Here is a 17,154-nt window from a genome sequence, read left to right as displayed (position 1 = left end):
TACTCTAAACCCATTGCCAACACCCTGGGCCAATATCTCTGAACTGATTTTTTAAATTTCAGCCCTTGCCTCCTGCTGTCTATTCCCAACACAGTGGCCAAAATGAAATTGTTAAAACAGCAATCAAACCATATCTGTTCTCTGCTCAAAACCCTCCACCATCTCTCTCAGAATAAGTGTCAGTCTTTTATTATCTATCCAAGTCCCCTGAAGTGCATGTCCCCTCCCCACTCATTAATCTTTTCTCACCTGAACTACAACAGCCTCCTCACTCGCCTCAAGGCCTTTGCCCTGTGTTCCCTAGATCTAGAATGTTCTTTTCTCAGATGGCCTGCCATTTTGTCAAATAGTACATTCTCAGTGAGGCTTTTTTCTAGTCATGTTATCTAAAAATTTCAGTCCCCTCTTACTCTTTCATCTCTCCCCTGCTTTTTTTCCAGTGCTCTTTAGCACTTATCTCAACATAATACATATTTTTACTTGGACTGTAAATTCCCTGAAGGCATAGATTTTTGCCCTGTACTTCCAATGCTCTATAAATAAATATAAAATGAACAAATAAATCATTGAATGAATCTTAGTCCCATCATAAACACTGTTCCCAGATTCTCTCCCAATTTTAATAAAGGTCTAAAACAAAAGAGGATTGTATTCTTAAGCAAAAGACTCAGTGTAAGTGTAATATCACATTACTGATTATTCCTAGCTCCTCCAGGTACCATGCATTGCATAACTCATATTTGGAGAATATTCTTCCTTGTAAAAAAGTTCAGGACAATTAGAACTTTCAAACACTGCTGATGGGAATGCAAAATAATAAAGCCAGCTTGTAAAAAAATTTGGCAGTTTCTTACAAAGGTAAACATACATTATGACCCAGCGTTTACTCTTAGGTGTTCACCCAAGAGAAATAAAATTTTATTTTCATGCAGAAACCTATACATAAAAGTTTACAGTAGCTTTCTTCATAATTGGGAAAAATTGGAAATAATTCAAATGTCTTTAAACTAGTGAATAGGTAACATACACCCATATAGTGTAATACTACTCAAAACAAAATACATACACACAACCAATATGGATAAATCTCAAATTCATTATGCTAAGTAAAAAAATAGATTCAAAGTCTTCATACTATACAATTCCATTTTTAGAGCATTCTGAAAAAGGCAAAACTATAGGCACAAAAAACAAATCAGTTGCCAGTGCTGGAAGTAGCAGGAGGAGCTCATTACAAAAAGGTGCAAGAGAATTTGGGAATACGATGGAATCATTCTGTATCTTGATTTTGGTGGTGGTTATAAGACCGCATGCCAAAACTTAGAACAACAGTACATTTAAGAAGATGAATTTTACTGTATGTAAGTAAATACCTCAATTTTTTCTAAAAATGCATTAACGTATTTATGCTATAATTAAAATAGAACAAAAGGGTAAGAATAGAATACGGTAAGGGTCTGTCTCCACTCTGTACTTTATAAATAAATACGGCCACTGTTAATTTATACAGTACCTTCCTCAGGGGAAATCTGACTCTTGCTAAAGTTAATAAATGTACAATGATAGTCATAATGATCTCATCACAAATACTCTCAATGATAAGACTGATTTCAATGATAAGATTTCATTTCATGATTTGCACCAACAAATTTGGTGATCATGTCCCAACTGTTCTCAAATAAAGAGTTTCATTAAGATAGCAGCAGAAACGGTAACACTCCGAGTAAGACCTTTCAGTCTGAGAGGCTTTAGTTTAGGCCTACCTTTGGTAGTATTTGTGAAAGCTGCTGGACATCCATTGCATCTATTTCTTCTCCTGAGACTGACTGGGAAGTTTTGGAACATAATCCCAGACGACTAGCTAAAGTGAAATGGGAGAAAAAACATAATTAACCAAATCGGTTCTGTTTGATAGGATAGTCAACATAATGCTCAGTTAATGTAATTTGTCATCTACTCTCTTTCTTTTAAGTATAAAATGCCTTTATATCCAGGGATCACCAGACAAACTACTAATAAGACAAACCTATTTGACATAGTAAAGTCTGGAGATTTCTGTTTAATATTTTTCTTTAAATTTAAGAATAAAGAGTTTTCACAATTTAACCCATCAAACCTAAGAACTGAAACAATCAGGTTTTGCCCAACAGCTCAATTTTAATGAAGGTCAGAGCACATTTTAAATATCCAAAGCCAAACAAAATGATGGTATCATGTAGTTGCATGTAAATGAAAATGAATGCTGAAAAGTTTTTCTAGGTACAATCTTTCCAACAGCGTTACGTTTCTAGTGACATATTCTTCTTAGATAACATAAATTGTGAAACTCCTGTCCCAGTCTCTCTCCATGTTAATAAAATCATAATTACTGGACTTCACCAAACTGCTTAAATTTATCAGTATGAATTACAGTTTACAGGCTCTGAAATTAACTTTCATGTTCATTTTTTCCCTTTTACTTCTTAAGGTAATTGTAAATAGCATTTAAACAATATACACATATATACAATGAGACATCAGAAACATAGGCACAAGCTATATTCTTCCAAATTAGGTACAAGTCTGCTTTGAAAATAATACTCAAGTTGAAAGGAAAAACTAAATTTCATGTTTCCTTTCACATTCATGATCTAGTGCTTTTATCCATCAGCATAGTGAATTATGAGGTTAAAAATAACCAACTAACTATCCTTTTGTAAATAAAATACATATGTGATTTCAGTTATGTATTTTCAATCAATAGTATTACCTTTTAAACTAAAAAAAATTTTGGTCCACAATTTTATATAGCAAACAAGAGAGTCAATTTTAATTGTATAATCTCAATATTATGTAAACACATTTCATGTCTAATAGTTCACAAAATTATGCACTGCAGTAATTTTTGAAAAACTAACAAAAACAAAAAGAAACAGCCTAGTTATACCGATTGCAACTGCAGTCTCCTGTGAGTCTCCAGTAATCATTTTTATCGATACTCCAGAGGCAATGAGTGTTGTAACAGCTTCTTTCACACCAGTTCTAGGAGGATCAATGATTCCCACCAGGCCAAGAAACGTCAGCTGTCCCAGTTCAGGACCAGAGGCCAAAGCAAGAACTTAGGAAATAATAATAAAACCCCAAAAAGAAAACATGAGTCACAAAAACATCAGAATTTACTTGACAAAATCAGAAGACAGTAACACTTTGCAAATAAATCACTTAAGACTATAATGTCATTGTAGTTATTATACAGTTTTTAAAAACTAAAATTATTGCATGTTAAGACATAGTTTTAGTTCTAGATATGGGGTTGCTTTAAGCTATTAAATATTAAAACAAATAAGACTAAAGAACTGTTAAGAAGGGAAGGCAAGTGAGGAGCAACTAAAAAAGAATGTTTTCACATAGTAACCACATGCAGCTCCTTTCAACATAAACTATGGGCTTTTTAGAAAATACTGTTAATTATTTGGAGAAATTATAGGTTTGTTTAGCTTTCAAGTCAATTTTAAACAGACATCTTTGAAGATGGCTTCTACTAATGTTATCTTCAGCTTTCTGTTTTATAAGTCTCCAGAACAACTCAACAGTTTGAAGAGAAGGCTATATTAATTAATTATAAATAACATGTAACAATTTCATATATTACAAACCCTGGGAGATAAAGTTAATTGTAAAATGACTGTAAAACCACTAACACCAACAACAATTTGGAGCCGTGCACTCTTTCCATAACATTAACAGGTATTTCTTATTTGTAACTTGGTCCTCTAAGAGTATATAAATAACTAACACCACTCTACCATTATTTATAGTTAGCTTTCTGTCATATCTGGGTACTTAATACGTATAGTACAAAGTATTGTTCATCTTTAAATATCACTTAGTTTATTCTCTGCAACTTCTCATAACTACCTTATGAACCAAAGGGATGTGTATGTGTCTCCATCTGGGATATTATTAGACTGAAGAACTTACCAAGAAACACACAAAAAAAGCAAACAAACACATTTATCTCATGGAAAAACTGAAAAGTCTCAGCAAGATCACAGGAAGTATCCATTCTTATTCAATCAAAAGGTACTGAGGATTAGACGTATTTGGAAAACCAAGGTTAGAGGCAAATAACTTCTATTTTTCCAGAGTAAGAGTCAAATAGCTAATGAGGTATGGAGATGTGGGCCCCAAAGGCTTTCACCCTGGAAGAAATGAGCTATTTGACAGTGCCTGGTGTTGGAACAGAGGCAGATGGCAACAGACCAGGACAGTATCAATTTGTGTCAGTAAATGCTAAGAAAGAGAGATCAGCTCTGGGCACTCTCAACAGAGGGGTGGTATTAGCTAAAGGTTAGTATCTTACATTTATTTGTTTGCTTTAAAACAAAGGAAGATCTACTGCTACTGTTTGGGACAAGAGTAGGTAGGCCTTTTCTGTGAAAAGGTCCCTAACTAAAACAAAGACAAACATATTCTATGAGAGAAGATATTCGCCAATAAGGGGTTAATATACAAAATTTATAAAGAACTCATACAACTCAACACCAAAAATCCAAACAACCAATCCCATTAAAAAATGGGCAGGGGACCTGAATAGACATTTCTCCAAAGAGGACACACAAATGGCCAATTGACATTTGAAAAGATGCTCAATGTCACTAATCAGAGAAATGGAAATAAAAACCACAATGAGATACCACCTCACACCTGCAGGATAGCCATCATCAATAAATCAACAAACAACAAGTGTTGGCGAGGATGTGGAGAAAAGGGAACACTTGTGCACTGTTGGCGGAATTGCAAATTAGTATAGCCACTATGGAAAACAGTATGGAGGTTCCTCAAAAGATTAAAAATAGAACTACCTTATGACCCATCAATTCCACTTCTGGGTATTTAGCTGAAGAAATCCAAAACACCAATTCAAAAAGATATGTGCACCCCTATGTTCACTGCAGTACTATTTACAATAGCCAAGATATGGAAGCAAACCAAGTACCCGTCAATAAACGAATGGATCAAGAAGATATGGTACATGTATACAATGGAATATTACTCAGACATTAGAAAAAAAATGAAATCTTACATTTGTGACAATATGGATGGACTAGAGGGTATTATGCTAAGTGCAGTAAGTCAGACTGAGCAAGACAAATACCACATGATCTCACTTACATATGGAATCTAAAGAACAAAATAAATGAACAAACAAGACACAAACAGATTCATAGATACAGAGAACAAACTGGTGATTGCCAGAGAGGAAGGGGGTTGGGGAGCAGGGTGAAAAAGGTAAAGAGATTAAGAAATACAAATTGGTAGATACAAAATAGTCACAGGGATGTAAAGTACAGCATAGAGAATACAGTCAGTAATATTGCAACAACTATGTCTAGTGTCAGGTGGGTACTAGACTAATGGAGCGGATCACTGCATAAGTTGTATAAATGTCTAACCACTATGCTGTATACCTGAAACTAATATAAAATAATACTGACTGTCAAAAAAATTTTTTAAGTCTGTTGTGAAGTTAAATAAAGCATTCTTTAGTTACCAAAAAAAAAAAAATTCTAATTTCAAAATTAAGAACCACATGTATTTTAAGAAACTTAAGTTTTATAAGATGCAACAGCAGTACAAGTTAAATTTAAATTTTTTCTGTTCTTCATTATGGTAATTTCATAGAGAGGAAGAAAATGATACACAAGAAAGGAAACAGAAAAGACAAGAAGCAAGAGACAAATGACCGGAATATTTCCTAAAGCCCCATGAAACAAAGATTTTTCTCCTCTACCAACTTCGGTCTATTTCACAATGTTACACCAAACCACACAGGTGCAATCCTCCACAGTCCTCCAGATAAAAAGAGTTAGAATTTTAAAAATGTGAAACCTATACTCCAAAAAATGAGGAAAACAAGCACATACCAGACCTTTAAGACTTCAGGGTTTCTAAATCCAAGCCAACTTTGAAACCCTCTTGCTGTGAGCTGCTAAGAATAACAAAACTTTGCCCTCAAACCCACAAGAATACCTTTCTAAACCTATAAATGAGGAAGTCCTATAAATCTACACAAATGTTCCATACCCACAAAAAGCCCTTGCTTAAGTGAACCACGAGTAAGATTAACATAATTTGTTTCCTACTCCCAGGAATTGTAGCGCTTGACTTCTGCTTTGTAAAAATAAAATTAAGGAAGCCAACTCTTCCAATTTCCTTGAGAGAGACTATATAAGTGTGTGGGTGTGTGTGGGTGTGTGTGTGTGTGTGTGTGTGGGTGTGTGTGTGTGTGTGTGTGTGTGTGTGTACACATACATACATACATATATATCACCCATAAGCCAGATGACTACCCAGAAGGTAAAGACCAGGTGTGGCCCTAACCCCTGCCTCCTCAATCCTACACATGCTGTCCCTGTGTGTGCACAGCAGACCCCCTCACCCCATCACGTTTGGTCAACAGCACATCCATAAGCAGAATCTGGGTACTTTTTCACCTCTCTGGTAAATGCCAAGGGAAGAAGTCACCAGATGAGGAACAAGTAAGCCACTGCCTCAGTGTAAAAGGACAAATGAGAGAGGCTTTAAGACTAGGTTATATCTACTAATAAATAAGGCAGTCAACGTGATAAAATAAGGAAGGAGTAACATCACTTTACCTCCATCCATCTCTCTTCCCACAAAATAAACTAGTCAGAAATAAAATTACTATCACCTACTCAGAAACCATTGCAAGTCTGTAAGAACTAGAGAGTTCCTATGTTGCTCCATTCCTGATTTTCATGTTTTGGGGGCCAATTAGCCAACTAATGCACAACACTTTAGAAATAGTAGCGTTCTACAAAGCCTGGAATAGAGCCGGACAGCTCAGATATGAAGCATGAATTCATCTGCAATTAACAGAAGGCATTACCTTTCCACCCTACGGGCCTATGCTGAAACAACCTTACCTCTGAGCCCTGCTGAGCCCATTTGTGCTTTCTCTTGTTGGTACAGGTCTCTCTGCTGCTGGGTGAGTGCCAAGGTCTGCCCTTTGCTGTGGTACGTAGTACAGTACTTAATCACCTGTTCATAAGCACCCTTCATAAAACAAATCTCTGGTCTGTCCTAAGAAGAAAAAAACATACCAAATAAATTCAAATTAATTTCAATTTGTACATATCTGTCATTGGAAGTGTCCAAAAATAATGGCATTCATTTCTCACAATCCCCAGGGAGTTACTCCAGCCTAAGGCTTTGAATGGCACTTGAACTCTGAAGATTAGAAGTTTGTATGTGGGAACTTTCTGCATCCTATAAAGAAAACAGCATTTACTACTCCTCACTCTCACCCCCATATATTGAAGGCAGTGCTACACTAAAGCCCGGATTAGGCACTCCTAATTTGGGGAGATGTGGGGAGAGGCTCACAACTTAACAGGAAAAGAAAAGATCTAGCATCAGCCCACAAGCAATGGATGAGGCTTTCTTCTGTTGGCTGCTACTATATGCATATACGTCATCCCATTTAATTCTCATAACCATCTTATTATGGGTATTATCAGACTTTTTCTTCCATTTTTTTCCATCACCGTAAAGTAACACACTAAAGCTTACACAATGAAAACCTGCAGTACCCTACCCAAACCTTCTCACCTCTAATTCTACTCCAAAGGGGCAAACCAATTTTAACTCTACAGATGTCTTTGTCTTTATCTCCTTGTTTCTAAATACAGAGGGTGCCAACAAAAATGTATACACACATTTTAAGAAAGGAAAAAAACTGCATTAAAATTGTAATACTCAATATATACCGATAACAAAAGGTGAATACAAATCGTGTGTATACATTTTTTTGGCACCCATTTTTTGGGATGTTTGTACTGCTTTTTCGCTCATCATTTTATACCATGTTTGCTCATCATTGTATCACATGTTGTGACAGGTGATAGTTTGGCCACCCCCACCAGCTATTCCCCCCATCCACAGTGTTATAATATAGCTAAGGTGAAAGTCATCAGTATTTTGTTTCAAGACTCCGCACTATTGAGCCAAGAGGTAGTCACTAGAACAGTTCACACACATCCCAGTTCTCTCTGCAGGCGCATGGGACGAACGTGTTTCCCTGCCCCTCTCGCACACTTTGAAGTCAGGTGTGACTTGCTTTGGCCAATAAATATGAGCAGTAGTTGTGTCACTTTCAAATGGAAATTTAGGAACCAGTGTGTAATGTGCTCTTCCTCTGCCCGTTACGACAGTGTGTGCTCACAGTGAGAAGAAGCTTCCATCTGCCTGAGTCCCCAAGTACTAGTGAGCAGATACTACCGGGTAGGCAGGTAGCAGGAAGGCATGATGTTTCCAGGGCCTATATAAATCAAATGCATTTATTTTACTGTTCAAGTTTTCTTTTATAAAGTTAATACTGCCTCTTTTTTTTATCTGCTTAGTTTTCTTTATACCTATTACTAATTATTCCAGAACTCATTCATGTAATATAAAGCCCATCTCAACATTTTTCAGACGATCAAATGAGCAGGTAAGTTACTACTCCCATATCATTACTGAAGACCCCCCTCCTTGAGCCTCGTTCTTTCCTTTTCTAATTTGAGTTGGCGGTTTTCTAGGCCTGCTGCACCACTAGTATTCAGTAATTTCCCTTCACCTCTATCCTGGGAATTCTTTTCCTCCCTCTCCTGGTTAGAACTTACTGTGTGCTATGTCTTCCTTTCCCTTAGTTTACTGTGTTATCTTGGAATAACATACTCACCAGTATCTTTCTAAGAAAAGATGTGTGGGATATACACTTTGAGACTTGGAATGTCTGAAAACATTTTTATTCCACCCCCACATTTGTTAAGTTCAGCTGGGGATAAACCTCTTCTCAATTTGAAGGCTTTCTTCTATTATCCTCCAGCCTCCAGTGTCCAGTGTCGCATTTGAAAAGTCCAAAGAAGCTACTTTAATTCCTAAATCTTTGTATATGATCTCCCCTTCACCCTCCCTCCCACCCTAAAAATCTCTGGAAGCTTTTAGAATTCTCCCTAAGTATCCTCCAATTTCTTGATTATGGGCCTTGCATTTATCCCTGAGGAGACTGTTCCAAGATGTGACCGCTGCCTGACCCACGAGCTGAACCCGGGCCAGAAGGGGGAGACTGCTTCCCGAAAACCCCCCTTAGGGACTGACTGATCATAATCTATGTTCGTTCTGACATAAACCAGTACCCCTCTTTTGCCCCCCACTATGTGCTGGGTCCTGGAACAGGCCGTTTATCCTGGCCTGGTCAAGCATGCAGAGTCATTTCCTGTACCTGGCAGCATTCACGTGTCAGTATCCAGGTCTAGCCCCTCCTCTACCCTACATAATTCTTGGGCGCCTGCCAAGTAATGCTGGGATCCATTTCATCTTAAAGCCATCAGAGACATGTCTCATATGTAAGATTTCCTTAACAAACTCCATTAATTACCAGACTGGAGTGGCCAGCCTCTTTCTTCAGTCCTTCCACGTCCCACTTATGGAGGAAGATTGTCAGCCCCAGGACCTTCTCCTGGGTCTGCATGCATGAACAATACCCTCCCGTTACCTCTTTTATACCATATTCATGCTAAGCAGCTGATGGGCAATTGTATTCTACAAGCTGCAGTCCTTCTTCTAGAAAATCTTCTGGTGTTATTTGATCAACTCTTCCCATTTACTGTTCTCTCTTCCTGTTACTGCTATTAGGTGGATGTTGTATCTCGCATATTTATTTTTCAATTATCATACCTTATCTTTTATATTGTCCAACTCTTAGATTTTTTTTTTGTTCTACTTATAGATTCCTCGACTTTATTTGAAAACATTCTCTTTTGTCACTTTTTCTAGTGTTTGGAAATTTTCTTCAGCATCCAGCATTATCTTTGTTTCTCTGAGACCCCTTTCTCTGTTTGGTCTGTGTCTTTAATACTGAAGACATTTACCAAGTATCCAGTAATCCCTGACTGTCGATGTACATTCAAGACTGAAGCAATTAAAGGTCTAGAAGCTCCACGGGCATTGAATGGCAGAGCTCATCAACCTGTGGCTACAGACTGGAGATGAAGGCCAGGAGTAGGTAAGCTCTACCAATGAACAAAGAGCTCAGTTAGGAATACTATTGTTGGAATCCCCCTGGGGCCAGTTAGCTTCCCTAAAAGCCTCTGTCTTTTGACTTAGAATGAGGGTAGGGCGATACCTGCCTGCAGACTCTAAGGAAATGGAGTTAGGGCCTACAGGCTTACCCTTCAGGACAATCACCTGCCCTTCCTCACTCTGTTTTCAGTCTTAAGCCACTTTAATTCTGCCCTCCAGTCTTGTCCTCAAGATGAGCTTTCTGATATTCTACAGTGCTAAAGAAGGGCTCATGCTATGGCCTCAAGAATCAGAAAAGGAACTTGGGGGAGTTCTACTGGTTCCTTACTCAGAATTTCAATCTGATCTGGTTTTCAGCCTTCGACCTTAGTCTCCACCCTCATAGATACCTGATCACCCGGAGTCTTTCCCATACTTTCTCTTTTTCAGTTTACCTTCCATTCATTGGTCATTGTTTTGGCAGGTTCCAGGGAGACAGTAGAGATAAATGTATATTGTCATGTTCAAATGAAAAGTCCTCTAAAGACAAACTCTTTGAGCCACTGGGGTTGTTTTTAAATTGCTAATTTTACCGTATCTATGCCAGGCTGACTTCTGGCATAGATCCTTCTAGATCCTGAATCAAGTCAGTCGATTTGGGTTTTATTAGTTCCACTGGTTGGTTTTATTTTATAAGAGAAACCCTTCAGGTCAGCATATGGGAAGAATAATCACACCAATCTTTCCAAATTTACAGCCTGCCACTCCCTATCCCCCATTTCCACAACTGAGAAGATTCAATGTACAACTTCCAATGTACAACTCTGATGAGGTTGGATTCAAAACTGCTCAAGTCAAATCGTTCAACTTTACGTGAGCCACATTATCCTGAAGTACTGTGTGATAGTACATAAAATGTAAAGAAAGAGATCTTCCAAATAAACTCATATATGTATTCTTGCTATATAACTTATAGGATCAAGGGACATGAGCTAAAAATTACCTTAATCGAATGCAATTTTTGAAAGCTTTCTGTTATAAGGTTTAAAATATCAGGCATTTTATTTTTATAGTTTTCTTTCCAATTGTCTTTAAAGTTCCTTTAAAGATCAGACAGAACTCGTTCCCCCCGCCATAAACAGAGTTCCTGGCAGACTTCTATGTGCAAATTCAAGGTTGGTCAACTTGCCTTTCTTTAAAAACCATGATGTTTCCTGTTTATTATGGGTGAGAGGGAACTCTTTCACTCAAACCTGTCTACAGAGAAGTAATTGGTTTCAAACCGTTTGCTCACAGGTGAAAACACATAACCAATTATTAACTCCTAATAAAAGAAATATAAAAATAACAAATACGTATCTTTAAGGGCAAAGTAAGTTTAGGCATCAAGCTGATATATAGCAACTATAAGTGATATAACCGTACACTGTAGATAACTAAGAACTCTTACTGTGTAAAAATTTCTAAAGTACCCAGGAACAAGATAGTAGTTTGAAATATCAGTGCATGACATTTTGCCAGTTTATAAGCTGGATTAACTAACATGAATTATATACATTTGGTAACTACTTTTCCATAAAATAATGTGCTTTAGTTTGTTCTGAAGACAAGACACTCCTTTAGTGAAAAAACACAGATGTGTTAAAGATCTAATGTCACAAGCTCTAGAAGACTGAGACTAGGCTCCAACTCATTTAAGTTGTTTGCTCACATAGCAAACAATGTGAGCTAATGTCACATTGCTCAGATAGCAAAACTGGGTATATCTATGCATGAATTCAAAGACAACGTGAGAATAACATGGGATAAATATACTGTGAATTACATACACTCTAAAGCAACAGGTATTTGTTAAGCTTTGCTTTGTTGAAATCTAAAGATGGACAGTATATGAAGCATAGTCATCTATGTTAAACAAGATATAACAAACAAGTATTCTTCAAATGGAAGGATACCTGCTGTGTTCGGTGTACACACTTCACAGCCATCCACTTTTGTTCAGAGCTAAAAGGGTATTCAGCTTTTCGGATATAGTCCTGTTGAAGTCCATCAAGACCCATCTATATGGCACAAAAACAAAATTAACTCTCACCAACATGTGACTATTTTTCCTTTTAACAAAGAACAACAGTCATAACTTGTATCTGGGCTGGCTAGAGATACCTGGTTTATTTTACAAATAATGGTAACAGTATAGCAGTACTCTATATATCCACCACATTTTTCTGAACAGCAGCATACATGTTCAACATGAAAGCCTGGGTGTGTAGATACAGATAGAGTCTCAGGCATGCTATGCAGACTACATGTAGACCAAATCTTCAACACTGACTATATTAAAATCTCTATGGACTCAAATTCTGGAAGGAAGAAGCATACCAATAAATAAAGGTACCCAACCAATAATCAGCAATAGACATTTATAATCAATAGACATTTTAGATTCAATTCTTCACTGCTTAGGGATTCAACTCTATCTTGCCTGATGTTACTATCCTACTCCCTTGCACCCTACCACTTGATATTCTGACTACTACCAACGTCATGCAGCTGTTCTCTTTACTAATATCTTCTGCATTTTCCTCCAAATATTCAAAAATATTTTTTAAACTACTCAAAAACCTAGTTTATTGCTCTTTGTTGTCTATCGAAATACGTTGAGACTATTCTTCCTGGCTTTCAAAGCTCCTCCAGAAAGCCACCATATGGCCTATTTAAAAATCCTATGGGTTATTCAAACTCCTTTCATTTCATCCAGTTCAAAAGCCACAATCCATTCTATGCTATTTATTCCTCTATGCTTTTATTCTTGCTCTTTCCCTAGTTTACCCACTATCTAAACCCTTCCTATCCTTCAAAGCCCAGGTCCCAAGTCTGAATTTGCACTGTTCTTATACGTGGCTCAGTGTCCTAAATTTAGGACTTAACTGTCTACTATCTTGGTCTGCCTTTTATTTGTTCCAAGCACATCAGTGTTAACTTCCTACCTAAAATGTGAGGCCCCCACCCATAAGGAAGTGGTTTCACATTCTTTATCTCACAAAAAGATAAAGCTAAATAATAACACCATAAATAATTGTTAAAAGATTCAACTTTTGAATATGTTTTAAAAAGCTATACTATGCTATTTTAGTTATAAGGAGAACAAATGATAAATGTTACTCTCTGTTAAGGAAACATAAATTCTAAAAATGTCAATTTTATTTTCTGAAATATGTTATAATAACCTTTTCTATATTGGATCTCAATTCAAGCAACCTCATTTAGAGGCATATCCTGTTTCACACAAGATTCTAAGTTTTCTAAGACTACTCTTAAAAGTAGGAATTTTATTTTATTTTATTTAAGTGTATCTTTCCAGGATCCATCAGCTCCAAGTCAAGTAGTTATTTCAATCTAGTTGTGGAGGGTGCAGCTCATAGTGGCCCATGTGGGGATCGAACTGGCAACCTTGTTGTAAGAGTTGGCACTCTAACCAACTGAGCTATCCAGCCACCCCCAGGAATTTTATTTTTGTTTGGGAGAAACAGACTGGTCCTTAGGTTTCTCATTTAACCAAATGTAAGACTTAGGAAAGAGATCAATTAAAACAGATGAAACGATCACTGAGAACAGCACCCCATCTCCCCAACACAAATTCTAACTAGACTCATTTTAAAAAGGAAGACTGCAAAAAAGTAAAGCTGATTTCTCATGATATCTTTAATCTCTTTACAAAGAAATACTAAATAATGTTGCTTTTTATTAATTTGAAAGTTAAGTCTTTATCAGAAATTACACACATTTATAAAGCTTCTCACATAAAACTCTAAATATTATGGAAGACAGAAATATTTCCTCATAAGAAGAAATCCATCACTGGTCATTAATCTGTATCTTGCATAGAAGAGATAAAGTTACACTGAAAAAGTTTATGCTCCAGGAAGACTAAAACTGGTTCCCAAAAGGCAGTAAAAATAACGAAAATAGTGTGATTCTTCTTCACTTTATACCTAAAACCAGTTAATACTGAAATTGATGGCCTCACGTTCTCTTGTAAGGATGATGTCTTATATGTTGAGAGATTAAGCACATACCTTCATTGCAAGAGCAATTAAGGCTCCCTCTGTTGGCTTCCCCATTAAAGTGTTGTTTCTAATTACAGCATCATTGCATACACAGCCCGCCTAAGAGAAACACACAGAAACTATGAACCCATCACTATGACAAAGTCATTACGAAGAAAGTTACCTTCTCAGAGAATAAAGTACTTACCTCAACAATCCTGCTAACAGCTGGGTTATAGAATCCATGAACAACATCACCATCAACAATCACTTCCCCAAACGGATTGTAGCCAACTCCAGTAACCTAAGCAACATAAAGTGGGGTCAATAATATAACCAATGGAAATGACAATACTTAGGAAAACCAAAAACTATGATGAGTTGTGTTCATTTTATTTTATACATCAGGACACTGTTAGTGTGTAAACCTAAAAAGGCATCTAAATTTGCCTAAAAGAACAACATTTAATAGTTAAAGAAATATAGATTGTCATTTTCACAATGATAAACCTATAGTTATTTATACTAATAATTAATTATATTATTGTAATAATGTACAGATCATAAGTAGAAACAATATAATTGTTACTATAACTAATATCTTATAGTTCCTATTTATAATATTAAAAACACCTATAAACCATGAAAATCTCTATACATAAGTGAGCTTAAATTTATGTAATATTACATTTTATATAACATACTACGATTTGCAAAGAATTCAAATCCATTACCATATCTAACATTCATGACAAACCTGTAATCTAGACAAAAGCAGAATTCTTTTTACAAATATGCAAATATGCAGACATTAAGTGATTTACCCTAGCACTTACAACTTTCACATAGCATTACACACCAGTTTTAAAAATCAGAAGTAGAGACAAGCCATATAGTTACTCCATATAGTTAGAACAAACCAAGCCAAACAAAAGTTAAATTTCACAATAAAAATAAGACAGTTTAGAGAGAAATTAATGAATAGTTAATGCTTGATATATAAAATTATGGGCTTAAAACAGAAGAGAAACTTATATCCTGTATCTTCCTTTCCTGGACCAAGTAATGTAAACACATGTAACCCCAATGACCCTTCTGAGTCATCTAGAAAAGGTACATTCAATAACATAGTATTAGGTATCCTTAATCAAATCTAACACTCTAAATATTAATAGTCTCATTTTAAGGTCTACGTAAAATGGAATTAAATAAACCTAGGTACAGCTTCTGTCAATTTGTCTGATGCTCACTTTGCCCACTTAATTGGCTATAAACACGTTTTGAAATACTGTACCCACCATAAGTAGTGTTAATGAACATTCCAGCCAGAAATTCCGCCAAGAGTAGGTAAGACTGAAACTTGTCTTCACCCAGCTTCAAAATTAACCAATGCACATACACTGGCATGCTCTTAAAAGGCTGCCAATATCTAATTTTTAAGATAAAGTAATTATTCTTTATTCATTTATTCTACTGTGAGTTAGGCCCTATGCTCGGCAACATAGTTCTTGCACTTTACAACTTACAGTATAATGAGAAGAGGTACAGGAAATTTTACTTGGACTTAAGGCTGAGAGGTATGGAGTTTTACGAAAGTATATAAAATAAGGTCAGTTCTCGGCGGTGAGCAAAGATTACCTAAAGAAGTGGGGTTGGAAGTGAGGTGCAAAGGATAAAGAGGCATTAGACTATCTTAAACAGTGAGAACAGCAGCAAAGCTCCTGAAGTAGAACCTTCCTCTCACTGAAAGAACCATAAAGCCCGTGCATTTGGTGCACAGAGAGCAAAGGGGAGCATATAAGGCTGAAGGAGGAAATAATGGACAGAACACGTAGGGCTTTGAGAGTCCACTAAAGAATCTTAATTTAGGGAGTGACATGTTCAAAATCTGGTTTTAAAATATCCTTCAAGCTGCACATCGATCAAGGGCATCAGTGGTTTGGCAATGAATGAGAGTAGGGTTGATTAAAAGAGATGTGTCAAAGAGGATTCAAAGTTTCTGGACTATACAACTGGAGTGTGTAAGTGGAGCAGAGAGCGAGACTTGGTAGAATCACATGGGAAGGAAAAAGCTCTGCTTCTCACTAATTTATAGCCTTTTTGAAGGTAAAACACTGGAATAATTAAGAATGTTAAACACCAAGTTTCTCAACAAAGGAATATTGCCAAAAAAAAAATCTATAGCCTACCTCAGCATGGAGACCATCTGAAGTAAATATGTGAGTAACAGTCATTTCATTCTTCGTCAATGTTCCAGTTTTATCTGAACAAATCACATTACAGCAGCCTAAAGAATAAATCATTACATGTCACCAAAAGTCAAGGAGAAATAAATGTTCCCATTGAAAACAAATTAAACACTTTGAATTTTTTACAAACCAAGCTCACTGGTAATTTTAGACTGTTTATTCTCATCACGTTTGCTTCAACATAGTTTCTGAAACTAAAATTAAAAATGAGATCCTGATAAATACTGACTTTTTCTTATTTACAGTTGAGTTTCTATAAAGCTACTCAATATTAGCTTTATATAATAATTTTACGTAAGACATTTTCTACAGAGTCTCGAAGGTACCTAAATATAAACCTATAATTTTTCAATCAGTATTTTAAGGTATTTTGCCTTCTCGATAATAAAATTAAAACTAGAAATTAAATTTAAAAATTCTGGATTCCTAAATTTAAAATGTTTAAATTTAAAAGAAGTTTCATAGCATAAAGTTATCACAATTTTCATACTGCATATAAAGCTTTGTTACAGCAATATAACTATTGTATACTGACTATTCTTATCAGCGAATTCAACTCAAGTATGACATTTTAGGATCTATAATTATCAATTATCTTTCCTGAGATGTCAAAAGAAAAAATTCCATTAATTTTATTCCAAGGTTTTGTTACATGGATTTTTTTAAAAACATGATTTAATCATTACAACATTCCGAAACACAGAAAGATTTCTCTAAAAGTCCCATCCTGCGTGATATGCATTTTCAGTTATTTTTTTGGTTGTTAAAATCATATTCAACATTGCCACAAGCCAAACACCACTATGCAAACC

The 17,154-nt window shown here is 36.0% G+C and overlaps 1 protein-coding gene across 7 annotated transcripts in view; it reads right to left on the bottom strand.

Moving 5' to 3' along the window:
* ATP2C1 (ATPase secretory pathway Ca2+ transporting 1) overlaps window positions 1–17,154 on the bottom strand; it is a 110,007-nt gene that overhangs the window by 13,674 nt on the left and 79,179 nt on the right. For all 7 annotated transcript variants that reach the window (XM_033132569.1, XM_033132574.1, XM_033132572.1 and 4 more), the window contains 7 exons: window positions 16,283–16,380; window positions 14,302–14,397; window positions 14,124–14,213; window positions 12,003–12,107; window positions 6,930–7,086; window positions 2,927–3,097; window positions 1,764–1,861 (listed from right to left, as the gene is read on the bottom strand). In XM_033132569.1, the coding sequence (XP_032988460.1) occupies window positions 1,764–1,861; window positions 2,927–3,097; window positions 6,930–7,086; window positions 12,003–12,107; window positions 14,124–14,213; window positions 14,302–14,397; window positions 16,283–16,380 (815 nt within the window). The remainder of the gene's footprint in view (window positions 1–1,763; window positions 1,862–2,926; window positions 3,098–6,929; window positions 7,087–12,002; window positions 12,108–14,123; window positions 14,214–14,301; window positions 14,398–16,282; window positions 16,381–17,154) is intronic.

This window comes from Rhinolophus ferrumequinum, chromosome 17 (assembly GCF_004115265.2).
Source record: "Rhinolophus ferrumequinum isolate MPI-CBG mRhiFer1 chromosome 17, mRhiFer1_v1.p, whole genome shotgun sequence".
Taxonomy (NCBI): Eukaryota; Metazoa; Chordata; class Mammalia; order Chiroptera; family Rhinolophidae; genus Rhinolophus; species Rhinolophus ferrumequinum.
The sequence above is the reverse complement of the archived record's forward strand: the minus strand, read 5'-3'. Positions and strand labels throughout refer to the sequence as shown.